The sequence below is a fragment of the Protopterus annectens genome, chromosome 2.part0 (genome assembly GCF_019279795.1).
Source record: "Protopterus annectens isolate FY-2018-M chromosome 2.part0, PAN1.0, whole genome shotgun sequence".
Lineage (NCBI taxonomy): Eukaryota > Metazoa > Chordata > Ceratodontiformes > Protopteridae > Protopterus > Protopterus annectens.
Window position 1 is genome coordinate 843,663,480 of NC_056728.1, and position 14,092 is coordinate 843,677,571.

At 39.5% G+C, this 14,092-nt stretch overlaps 1 protein-coding gene across 1 annotated transcript in view; it reads left to right on the forward strand.

The window, feature by feature from the left end:
- CDKL2 (cyclin dependent kinase like 2) overlaps positions 1-14,092 on the forward strand; it is a 2,041,037-nt gene that overhangs the window by 244,467 nt on the left and 1,782,478 nt on the right. The window contains exon 2 of the mRNA XM_044060356.1: positions 9,072-9,263. Within this exon, the coding sequence (XP_043916291.1) occupies positions 9,096-9,263 (168 nt within the window). The 5' untranslated portion in view covers positions 9,072-9,095. The remainder of the gene's footprint in view (positions 1-9,071; positions 9,264-14,092) is intronic.

Genomic DNA, 14,092 nt, shown 5'->3' on the forward strand with positions numbered 1-14,092 from the left:
CAGTATGTCCCCGGCCCTATGCACATCTTCATATACATAGATACAGACCAATAACACATCAGGAGGGTTCACAGTATGTAGAGTATTATAGTAGTACTTTACATTACCTGTGTTTGTTGTAGCTGTTTGTGTAGGCTTGCAGTTACTTGGCCTGCTGTCAGATTCTTTGTTTTGTTATTACAGGTTTTTTTTTTTCTTTTCTGTCTCTTTCTTTCTTTCTTTCTTTCTTTCTTTCTTTCTTTCTTTCTTTCTTTCTTTTTTTCTCTCTCTCTCTCTCTCTACCTCCAGCGGATGCAATGACAGTATTACATGTGTGGACTGGGAGTACAGGATGCTTTTGTAGGTATCTGCACATGTCGATGTGATGGCCTCTGCACCAATTGTTAGCCAGCATTTACTAATTGCATGCAGCCTGTTGTGTAGTGATTGCAGTTCTCACTGTGGTTACAGGACTGTGCTATAAAAAGGTCTGTTAGGTAGGCGTAGCCCTTTCAGATTATCAGGGTGGGGACCATGCTGGTTTGCTGTGGACACTGTTCTGTGAGTGTAAGGGTTGGTATGTCTCTCATATTTCAGGCTGTGTTGTAGACACTGCAATGCATGTTGTTCTGTAAGCTGTGTATTCCTTCCTCCAGTGTCCTCTTCTCCGTGTGTATGTAAACTGACACCTACAACTAGTAATACTGTGTATATGGGTGTGTGTGCTTTCCTGTGGGGATTGTGGTGTAACTGGTATATAGCAGTGGCTCTTGCAATCTGTTGCTATGGCTTCAATATTTGGCCTTTACATTCACTCCTTGTATGCCTGCTAGGTGTCTTTCCTGTAATGTGTTGCTATGGCTTTCCTATTTTCCATTTACATTCACAGCTTGTAATACTTGCTAAATCTGTTTGGGCAGCAATTCCCTGTGTGTTTGTTGTGGTAGGGTGTTACTGCATGCAGTGTGGTCTGGCCATGGTGTGGGCCTTGACACTTACAGGGGTATTTGATCATGCTGCTGAGCAGGCCTCAGATACTCTCCAGTGCATCTTTTATCAGCCTCATGTAATGGTACATAGCAGTGGGTTACTCCAATGATATATTCTGATACTCTGCAGTTGTGACTGTGGGTTATTTCAAGCATATGTATTAGTACACCATTTGTGACGTGCAGGTGGTGCATACCTTCAGTCAGTCATAGTCACCACTGCATGTGTAGTTACACCTTTCTGCCTACTGTTAGTACATTTGACAGGGTGTCAGTGGGGCACAGTTGACATTTGTTTTCACATCAGGGACATCCCTGTAACTCAGTCACAGTTGCTATGTCTGATTTCTTAACTATTCAACTATGGCAGTGTTTATCCTGCTCTGAGTATGTGTGTGGCTTGCCAAATGCTACTGTGACATTATTACCTAGTAGCTACCAACTAGCATGACTGTTTCTCAGCACACAGTAGTATTTTACAAATCCACTAGATTTGACAGTAAATATACATGACATGCTTTGTGTACTAGACTTGCTATATTCCCTTTACATTAATTCCTACTATTTTATGATATATTTCTTTCAGCACAATGTTCTTGTATAGCAGTCATGGCTTAGTGATAAGTCATGCAGACTAGTGTTTCCAAGATCCTGGGTTCAAGACTGAGGGAGGTATTTTATTTTGCTGCTGAGAAAACTACAGGCCTTGTCATTCAGAGTGACTAAGGTACTTTTAAGCAGTTGTAAGCGGGTTAGCGCTGGTTTGCTGAGGTCACGCAAGCGCACTGCCGCTAGCTCACAAGACACGCTTAGCTAAGCACACAGAAGCGCACACCTGCTTATTACTGCTTAAAAGTGCTTACTCTTGCGCACACCCATGCTATTTTCTTTTAAAGAAAAGAAAATGGGGAGATAGGAAAGTGGTGAAAAAGGGGGCTCAAAGAGGGTAGGACAGTAGGAAAACAAGCTTGGGGTTTGCAGGAGGGATGTAGGAAAGGCCCATAGCTGCCCATTTCTTCGTCAGCAACAGCTGTGCATATGTTTGTAATTTGGTGTGAAATTTGAAACCTTCAACCCCTGAGAGAGGTGTGAGGACAACAATAATATTTGTGGTACAGCCAATTGTAATTGCCAGTTTACATGTCCAGCAGACATGTGTGCAAAATGGGCAGCTATGTATGGGGCGTAATTTTTTTGTGGGTACAGTGGTATGTCAGGTACAGGAAGTCGGTATAGCTGGGGAGGTAGGTAGGGGAGGTTAACAGACAAGACAAACAAGATGCATACAGGGGTGGTGTATGACACATGTGGGGGGGGTTACACAATTGACTGGGATGGATGTTTGGATATCTCGAGCCCATGAGTCCACAGATGGCAACAGTGGAACTGAGATCCCCACCCATGGGCAGTTGCCACTGTGCCTTCACTGCCCAGGACGGGGCTGTGCTGGGGGCTGTGTAGGCCGGGCAGCAGGCACACCCATGAGTTGTGCCACCCGTGCCTCAAGCTGGTGTAGGGGCCCAAGCACAGCGTGCCGGATCTCCCTACGCACCACAGTCCGGACACTACGGAGGGTGAGTGGATGTTCTCCTCCGGCCACACTTGCATGGGGGGATGAGCCCCATCCCCTGCAGCGCTTCCACTTGCAGGTGGCACAGGGCCACCGGAGGAGGGTCCGGCCTGGGCACTACTGCCAGGTGCACTCGCCAGCTGAGGTGGGAGAGGTGGGTCCGCTGGAACCTGCCTTCCCTGTCATCCTATGTTTTGCATTATGTTATGACAGTTTGGGTTAGTAACGTACAATACCATTCACAATTAGTTGTAACAGCATGCATTAGTATTCCCATTAACCAAACACCCATAAATTCAAGCCATTGAACAGCAAGCATAACACATGCATAATTTGAACAGCAATACACAATCCAACAACATGCAGGGTTGATTGATGGCAACAGGCCATCAGGTTTGGATGTATGAACAGGGCACATGCATCAACGTACATGCAAATATGTATGAACCAACAGGACAAATGTCCAGGGGTGTTAATTGTGAATACACATACCCATTTCACGTGGAATGGATTATTTGTGGTTATAGGGTAGGGTGAAGAAATATTTCATTAACAACTTCAAATACCTATACATATGCTGTACATTTCTACTAGCTGCAGATATATACACACTACAGGTCTGACTACAGTTTCCTATGTGTAAACTTATGCATGTTGGTGATAGGAATGTTACTGCTACATCAATATACATTTCACTTTTATTCATACACATTCATATCTGGCTCTGTTCAGCTACATCATCCTGCTACATTTGCTTTATATGGCTCTAGACAACTGTGGATGTTTGGTATTTCATACAACCATACTATCTGCATATTGCAAACTGAGAGCAACATATCCAGATTTTGGGACACACATTCCAGCTTCAGTACTTTTTTCAACACATGTTGCCGTTTGGTTCTGCCTGTCACATTCATTTAATTCTGTACTGACTGCAGTATACTTTATTCAGGAGTTATTACTACTTTATTGGTGGATTCATACCTCTTTCTCACACTCTCTCACTTGTTTTATTTTTACAATTCAGGATGGTACTTAATTCTAGGCTTTATTGACATGTTTTACTTTTAGTTATAACAATCCTTTTCAACAGTCTCACTTATGTCATGTTTCAGAATTTAAACAGGGATATATTTCACACATGTGTTTTACTCAGCTTCTGTAGCTGCACTTTTCAGCCTGCTGCAGGTTATGTACTATTATATTACAGGTGGGACATCTTTATTTCAGACTTGTTTCATTTTTATTTTTGGATTACAGGCTGCATCACACTTTTGTAATCAAGCAATACTTGCAAACTCTCTTACACTCTTACTTGCACATTTTATTAATAAGTGACTACACTGCACTCTTTTGCAAATTGTCATACTTATATATTTTTTTACAGTTACAGGGAGAGAATTACTGACCTGCCTGGTGGCGCAACCGCACCAGCCTATCGGCATAGGCTCGACGGTTCATGGAACGGACACCTGCAGCTGTAATATAAATGAAGTAATATTGGCATACACATCTCCATAATATCAGCTAGGTTAATTTCTTACATAAATAATTACATGTAACTTACTCAGTAGTGGGGCGTTGGGCATTTGCCGGGCCTCCTGGATCCAATGGTCCAGTTGGTCCTGCTTCCATCTCTTCAGGTCCGCATGGTGGTGACGGACCTGTTCACCAGTCCTTGGTATTCCTGTGGCACTGGTGAGATCATGTGCCAACCGGTCCCACGCCTCAGCCCTATATGCTCCCCACAGGACCTGGCCCTGCATGAGTTGGGCCTCATGATCATGGACGAGGAGCCAAACCATATATTTGGACTCCTCAACGCCCCACCTCTGTGCTCAGAAGCAACTACCCTCTCCTACACCTGCCATCCTGACTGCAAATCGGTTCCACAATCAGTTATGCTGTGTATTCCCGCCTATGGGGCTTATATATGCCGTTTTTCCTGCACTTATCTGTGATTGGCCATTTTGGAAATGTATCAGCTTCAGAAAACCTGCTTTGTCATGCTTCTCTTTCCATTCATTCCTATATATATATATGCTATTACTGCATTTCTAAGAGCAACTGTCATGGCTTAGTGGTTCAGTATTTTGACTATGGTGCATGGTATCCTGAGTTTGAGCCTGGCCATTGCTTTTTATATTTTATGACTGTCTACACGGGCTAGGAGGTGTGTCTGTGTAAAGGCAGTTTTGATACAGCTTGCTCAACGTTGCCCGTCGGTTATCTTGTTGGCGCGGTGCGCAGCTTAGCACAAATGGGTCACGCTGGCTTACGCGCCGTTTGGCTGTCAGCACGCATATTACACTCAGCTCAGCTACGGGCACACAGTTTCAGCTTGTTGAAATGTTGCTCAACCCCGGGCACTCATTTTACACCTGTTAAACCACTGCTCACCTACGGGCACTCATTTTACATCTGTTAAAACACTGCTCACCTACGGGCACTCATTTTACACCTGTTAAAACACTGCTCACCTACAGGCAGATATCCTCAACTTGTTAGACTGTAGCTCAGCTATAGGCACATCTGACATTTTTTTTTTTATTATCTCACATTTCTTCAAAATACATGGCCCATTTCATTACATTTTACATAAAATATAATTTTATATATATACATATATGTCAGGGAATTGTTTCGTGCTTATTTCACTAAAAATAAAAATTGATGTTGTGGGGGCTCGAACCATGACTGCCTCCTCTTCAGCCAACGTCTCTACTGCTACGCTATTGCTTCTTGGCTTACTTTGCATATTTAGTTCTTATATGCTTTTCCACTGACTGCTAACTGTAGCTAAGCTGGCACACCAAGCAAACGAGCGCACTCACGGGCAAACATCTTTACAACTTATAAAAAAAATATAAGATGTTCATTTATACATTTTATGTTCATAGTCTGTGGGGGTATGTGTTGTGTTGTGTTTATTCACATTTACACGGACTCTGTCGTGGGGGTTTACTTTCGGGACTTTTACTCTTCTGGGGGCGTGTCCGTTTGCAGGGCTCGCCCTACGGACACGCCCCCTACTGACTTACATGGACCGTGTTAGCCTTAGGTGTGATTCAGCATGCCCTCATGCATATGCATGGCATGCTGACGTCACACCATTTAACTGCAGCCTCCGTGTAAGCCTTGTAACTCTTACACGGAGGCTTTGTGAATCCTGCCCATACTAAAACACTAATACATAAAAAATGCCTACATAAAAATATAAAAAAGCATACTTTCAAAAAATGATGAAAAATGCATATAGTTAAAACATATATACATATATAAAGCTTTGCATAAAAAGATTCTCTCAATTAATCGCCTCAAACCAGAGAAAATCAAATTCATAGAAATTCATATGCGTAAGGCATTTATTTTTATATATATGTTTATAAACATTACATTAATATTTAATTCTTCTCCCTTTAAGAATAGGTTTTATAGGTATTTTTTCATTCAAACCAGGGGGGTTATGTGCTTGCAACCTAATTATCCACTCAGCTTCTATTTGTTCTGTGCGATTCCTTATATCCCCCCCTCTCTGGTTAGGTATGTTGGTTTGTATGACCATAAATTTAAAAGAATGGGTAGATCCATTCTGTAATACATGCTTCAAAAGTGCATTAATTTCATATTTTATTCTAATCTGATATATATGCTCCCTGATTCTATTTTTCAACTTTCTGTCGTTTTTTCCGACATAAAATGCTGCACATTCCATACAGGTGGCTAAATATACTAAATGTTCTGTATCACACGATGCATTAATATTAAAAGTGTGAATCTTGGAAGTACTAGGATGCACAAACATGTTAGCGTTTGATAAATATGAACAGAAGTTACATTTTCCACATGGTTCTGTTCCATGGTAGTCAATTTTATTATTTTTTAAATAATCTGGAAAGCATAACAGTCTATGTAAATTCTTTCTGTTCTTATATATAAATTGTGGATGTTCTCCAACCAGTTCCTTAATTTCAGGGTTGGTGGTTAAAATATCCCAATGTTTATATACTACATCTTTAATCAATTTTACATCTTGAGTATAAAATAAAGTTAGCTTTTGGTGTTTTCTCATAGTCTCAGTTTCTTCTGAATATATCTCCCTATAATAACTTTGGCCTTTCTCAGAGAATATGGGACATGCTTTATTATCTCTTAATTGATATACATTTAAGAAACTTTTTTCTACTTCTGCTTGTTCATAATTTCGTACTAGAAGTCTTTTATTTAAGTCGTTTAGCTCAATTTCATAATTACTTTGTAGCAGATTTAATCTTGAAGCTCTAATAGCCTGCCCTGTAATAATATTAGAAAAAATATGCTGTGGGTGCATACTATCTCTATGTAGTAATATATTTTTATAGCAATTTTTTCTGTGCACCCCTGTGTTTAACCTTCCATTGTCTAAGCGCTGTATAGATACATCTAGAAAAGCTATATTGTCCTTAGAACTATTTATAGTAAAGTTCAAATAGGTTGTTAACAAATTAATCTCTCTAAAGAACTCATGTAATTCGTCAAATGTGCCAGTCCACAGAAAAAACAAATCGTCTACAAAGCGCCTGTAAAAACAGACATATTTCTGATACATTTCAAGATGGAAAAGCTTTTCTTCTTCCCATAAAGCCATCACAAGGTTGGCGTAGCTATTGGCACAAGATGTGCCCATAGCCACGCCATCCTTTTGTAAATATAATTTTCGTTCGAACAAGAAAACATTATTTAATACTAATTTAAGTAACAAGCAAATGAAATCTACATGATTCTCAGAAATGTTAGAGTGTCTATTTAGATACATCCTAATGCTTTCTATGCCTGCTTCATTAGGTATATTAGTAAACAGTGAACAAACATCCATAGTTACCATTATAATTGAGGCAATATCTGTAATAGCTTCTGTCCCTTCATATAGATCTAATAAAAATTGTTTTGAATCTCTTAGAATGAACATATTAGAACTGACTATAGGTTTCAAAGTTTTTTCATTTAGTATTGATAGGGGTTCTGTAACCCACCCCTGACCGGAAACTCTCGGTCTCATGGGTGGGTTTATTGCATTTTTATGTACTTTAGGTAACCCTTGGATTATTGGAATAGTTGGACTATCAACGAATAAAAAATTGTACATATCTAAGTCAATTATTTCTGTCTTATATAATTCATCCAAGGTATTATGTACATTAACAATGTGTTCTTGTGCTTTCGTGAGTGGTATAGATTTATAATATTTAATGTCATTCAACATATCTAACATGCTATTATCATAAGAAGATTTGTCCAATATTACTATAGGACCACCCTTATCAGCAGGTCTTATTGATATATTTCTATCATTCCTCAAGTCCTGTAGAGCACTGGCTTGTCTATGTGTTAAGTTATTCTTCTTAGTGCAGACAAGATTCTCATTCTTCATTTTTAGTACATCTCTCTGTACTATTTTACTGAACACATCCAGTAAAGGATGTAAATTAGGCACAAAAGTGCTTGGTTTTTTTCAGGCATCATTAACCAACTACTAGATCATGTCCATATTAATTAACCTACCCCCACCACAAATGCTCCTGGTGACAGCATAGCTAATAAATTTAACTCACATTTCATAAATACTGTTGACTCTCTGCTACACCAATAAACCTCTGCAATTAGTACACCACCATCAGACCCCATACTGCACTCTCAAGCTTTTAAACTCTAACCAGCCAAACATCCACTATCCAAAGGCTACTTAAAACCCTGAAAGCAACTTGAAAACATACCAGAAGACTATATCAAAATAGCTGCAGATACTCTGACATACTTGAGTATCACAGTCGCCCTGAATCTGTGGTCAGTGTAATAGAGCACATGGTTCTATGTGCTGTCTTTAAAAAGAAATGCATGCATGAAGAAATATTTGTCCCTCTCGTAGTTGGCTGCCAAAGTCCGGCTTCCGTTTCTTCTTCTTGCTCATGTTTAACTGGCAAAACCTATCAGTAGGAGTCAACAGACACCTTCTTACTCAAGCATTCACTCCTTTCAAGAAAACATTAGGAGTTAGACAGCATTACAAATCTGGTTGCGATAATACGTAAGTACTATATATATATATATATATATATATATATATATATATATATAGCTATAGATATAGACTTACATATATACATATACACACATACACACACACACACACACACACACACACACACACACACACACACACACACACACACACACACGCACAGGCGCATGCATACATAAGTCTGTGAGATATAGATAGATATTGGTCTTGAATGGAATACTATGCATGTACTAAATATCTTTATAACTTAGAATGCACAACACTGTTGACCACTTTCTGTAGTTATAATTAACTTTTTCAAAGGTCTGAAGTGTAAGTGGTTGCTCGCTTAATATATGTGAAAAAAACAGATTGGCTAACATCACTGCAAAACATTAAAGGATTTCTAGGTTCTGAAATTATCTGTCATTATGATGCATCATTATCCCAGTAGTAATTTTACATTTTAATATTAATCATTGTACTCTTATTACAGAAACACAGAAAGCAATCCATAAATATGGAGAAATATGAGAATCTTGGGCTAGTTGGAGAAGGAAGTTATGGTATAGTGATGAAATGTAGACACAAAGAGAATGGGAGGATTGTTGCTATCAAGAAATTTCTGGAGAGTGAAGATGATAAAATGGTCAAGAAAATTGCCATGCGGGAAATTAAATTGCTAAAAGTGAGTCTTAAGTCTGAGGAATGCATTTTATTTGAAGATTTACTTATAAAGTACTTAAAGCAATTTTGTAAACATGATGTACACTTATTTATTTATCATGTTCTTGAAAACACATGTAAGAGAGATTCTTTTCAAGTGTTTATTAATCATATCATCTGAAATAGAGACTGTGTGATACAGATAACAGTTAAAAGTACAAAGTAAAAATGCAAATACATAAATAAATGAAAAAAGTTCTTACTTTAATTTTATTCATCTCTCACACTTAATAAGTAAAATTGTATTTATGTCTTCCCATATATGCAATTGCTTTGAAAACAAGGTCTACTACAGTTTTTAGACTACACTAAGGGCTCCATGCCATAATCCTGGTGATCAAGATTTCATATTCTACCTGAAACAAAAACATTCTGACACAGAATTCATATCCTGTGTGTGTGTGTGTGTGTGTGTGTGTGTGTGTGTGTGTGTGTGTGTGTGTGTGTGTGTGTGTGTGTGTGTGTGTGTGTGTGTGTGTGTGTGTGTGTGTGAGGCAATCAACTACTCTGCCCTCCCTTGATTAACACAATCACTTCTGAAGTCACTGCATTTCAGGGAAACATACATGTCCCCTGCAATAAACCTATTGCAAGAGTACATTTTAATACTTTTGAAGGTTGTGGAAGCATCTATAGGACATGGTATGTATTTCCCAATTACAGTAATACCTCTTGAATGGTAAGTAGTAGAATGAAAAAATTGTGCTTAGGATGAAAAGGAGAAGTACAGACATTTGTCTTTATGGTATACGAAGTGTTGTATGTTATGGTGTATTAGCTTGTTCTTAGATGGCGGTTAGGTTTTAGCTACTACTTCATAAACAGCAAATAGAACACATTTTCCTCACTGACTTCCGTTAAACCTGGACCATTACTTCCTCTGATGGATGTTGTTTGCTTTCACTTTTTCCTTTGCTAGACAAACTGAGATGCATAAAAATTAATGTAGTGGAACTGATGGTGTACCCAGAATCATAGAAAAGGTTGAGGTGACATGTTAGTTTTAAATGGCAAGTTAATCTGCTACACCTAAGAATGGTTAGCAACATTTTGACAGGATAAGATTAAGTCACAGGACTGAAAGTTAGAAACAGACTCTCTTGTGTCCCACATGTAAAAAAATTGGTAGAATAAAGAACATGTCAGTAAATGAATTGATGATCCTCTAAACTGTCCATAGGTTTGATGTGGTGTGTATGTCTGTACATGTGCAAACATTTGTGTTCTACAGTAGATTGGCATTCTGCCAGAACTGGTGCTAAGTCTTGCACCTTTTGATGCAGCTCTCCCTTGATCCCGAAGAGAATGAAGTGCATATCAGAATAATGAATGACTGGATGAAACAAAGATAACTTGCTCTTAGGAGAGGCGGAGCCTGAATGGCTAACTAAAGGCAACAAGATTTTTAGAGGTCCATAAACTAGTATAAAATTTAGGAAATTATTTAATTTTTTTCTAACAAAAACTCTTTGAATAGTCAGATAATACTCTAAAATAACAAACTACAAGTTTTGGTGGATTTCTGTAAGAAATTTCCTGTCAAATTATATTGGAGTGTATTAGCAACTGGGGAAATGAATAGCCTGAAGAACTCTCATTCTGAACTAACACTAAAAAAGGAACTACAACTGGTGACTAGTACACTGCAAGAATTATCAATGAAAATGGATGATTTTAAGGTTAATCTGCAAAATCTAAAAGAGAACTGTCAAAAGCAGACAGATGTTTTCAAAGAAATGCTTCAACAGCAACAGACTAAGATAACAACTATTGAAACTTCTTTGAGTGACATTGAAGGAAGTCTCAGAGAGGAGGAAATTCAAAGAGGCTTTCTTCTGAAGCAAAATACTTGGCTTATCAATAAAGTAGATGACTTGGAAAACAGGGAAAGAAGATCAAACATCAGAATCTTCGGCTTGCCCGACAAAACAGAAGGAGGAGATATTATTTCCTTCTTAAACACGTTATCCTGAGGTTTTAGATCTTAAAGAAGGCTTTTCATTTGGTATTGAAAGGGCTCATCCAGCTTTGGAAAACCCAGCTTCAGCCGCAGCTTCATTGACATCTTCTACACCACCAAGGTCAATTATAATAAAGTTTTTATCTTTCATGGACAAATAAATGGTGTTAAAAACTATGTGGAGAAAGAGCCCTATAAAATATAACTCAATTGACTTTTCTTGCAAAAATAAAAATCCTGCACATAAATGAGATGATATTATTGTTTATCAAAAACAATAATATCATATCTATTCCAGAAGATATGGACTGGGCATCTCCATCCCTGAAGAGAACCACTGATAAGAGCTCCTGGACTGATATAAAAAAGAAAAAAAAAACAAATCTAAAATAGCAGTTTCTGCAATGTCTCTCATAGTTTCTACTGCAACCTAATTATTAATGATACATCAACAGGACTTAAAACTGTAATGTAAACTATATTATTGTATATATATGCAACATATATATATATATATATATATATATATATATATATATATATATATATATATATATTACACGCACACACACACACACACACACACACACACACACACACACACACACACAGGGAAAAGTATGCGTCTATATTCTTCTTTATGCATTATTTGCTATATTTGATTTATATTATAGAAATAGTTATAAAAAGTCTTTACTGTCTTATCTTTCTTCCTTCCCTTTCTTGCTTACCTTTTGTATGTATAGTAACTTGACTAGTTAATTCCTTATTTCTAATAGACTAAAATGAGTTAAACTCCTAATAGTCAAGTTTCACCATATTTCTGTCATGTTTCTGATCAAGCATTAAGTAAATGACACATTTTCGTTAACTAATACAGCAATACCAAAGATTAACAATGTTGGTTTTATATGCTAGTAATTTACTGTTTAGATTGTTGCTTGATGTTATGTTGTCCCATCTCTCCTTTGTTCTTGCTGGCTGGGTTCGGAGCTGATCCTCGGCTCCGACTCGGCTGATGTACTATAGCTCGAGAGCTTTTACTGGCTCGAGGCCAACCCCTATCCCAACATGACTAGCGGTAGCTACCCAGATCTCGTTTGCCGCTTGCAGCATTGAGATTGCGACTACTGGCTCAGGCTAAGTACTTAATATTTTTTCACTTATATTCTTATCCTTTCCAGGGTTTTATTGTTGAATTAACCTTGTTAGAGCGTACCTTCCCCTTTGAGCCCGTTTAAATTAGAGGGTCCTTCTTCTTTTTCCCCACCCTTTATGGGATAGCCGTTTAAGTTAGAGGCTCTCCTATTGGGGGAGTCGCCATTTAAATTAGAGGCTTTCCCCCTTTCTTCTTCTTCTCTTTCCTTAAAAAAAAAAAAAAAAAAAGAGAGAGAGATTTCTTTTCCTGTTGTTTGGGCTAGCCGTTACAGCCTTGTTTTTAGTTGTTGTGTGCTGTTAACTGTTACAGCCTTGTTTTCTCACTGCGGTAATTTTTTCTGTCAAATTATCCACTATGTCTAAAGAGTCAAAACCCTCTGGGTTAAAAAAATGCGACTCGTGTTGCCAAAAAATGTTCCTTACGGACGTGCACACAAGTTGCATATACTGGTTTAGGGGTTGTTCACCTGCAGGACTCATGCTCTATCTGTCATGCTTTCAGTTACAGAGTCCTGCACGAGAGAAAGAACAAGTTAATTTTGCGTGCCCTTCTGAAGAACCCTCAAGATTCTTCGTTTCAGGGTCCTCAGCCAGCTAAAGTGTTCGAAAAATCCACTAAGCCATCGGTTCTGAGTTCGGAAAAGACAAAACCCACTGTGAAACCTTTGGCTCTCTTGGTTCCCATTGTTGCCTCCAACAAAGCTAAGTCTTTGGTGGCTCCATCAGTATCCTCGGAGCCAGTCCGGACCCATAAAAGAACAAGGTCTCCTTCTTTGGAGCCGGTACACTCTGCACCACAATCTCCTTTGCTGCAATCTGGAGCCGGCAGTCACCGGTCCTTTTCGCACTCCTTTCGGTCCTCCAGGCTTTCAGATCATGATGTGGAGAGAGTGGTCAATAGGCTCCTCAAGTCACAGGCACTTGCTAAATTACTATCGAGCCCAGCCCATAAGGAATTGGCTCCTTCGGCCCATCCAGCTTCTCCATTGGTTCCTCCTCCAACTCCCAGAGTGCATGGAGGTGATGGTGGTGGAACCATCGCCTCTGGTTACTTCTCTTTTATTGGTTCCAACACCCGCTCCAATCTCCTCGATGTCTCAGTCCATCGAGGGATCTGGGTGCTGAAACTCTCTCACTGGCTGCAAGCGGGGAAGTGGCATCGGACTGTTGTCCGACCCTGCTCTCAATCTTGGAGCTTTGGTGCAGGTGAGCTCAGCTCCCACATCAGCCTCGGAGCTGTCGCTCTCAGTTCACAGATCTCTGGGCTGTTCATAGCCGGAGGCTCCTTTGACTTGGGGCTGTGGTGCCTTCAAGGTGATGAGGAACATGCTGTCTACTGAGACCGCTCCACCCTTGGCTCCATTGGCTCCTTCTCCTCGGTGCCTGTGCCTGCCTTTGACCCTCCTCCTGCCTCCAAACGTAGGGAACCTATGCACCAGGACGCTCCATTGGGCAACCCCACTTCTTCTGAAGCCTCCCCCAAACACTCGGAGGAGGTCCTTCGGAAGAAAAAAATGTAAGAGGAAGCATCTGGACTCCCCTGAGTCCATCACATCAGACACAGACTTAAATGAATCGGAAGGGTCCCCATGGTCCCATGGTCCCCCTCCGAAGATGTCTCATTTTTGGACATCTTGGAAATCCTTAGATAGAGGGGTGGGTGAAAGTCCCTA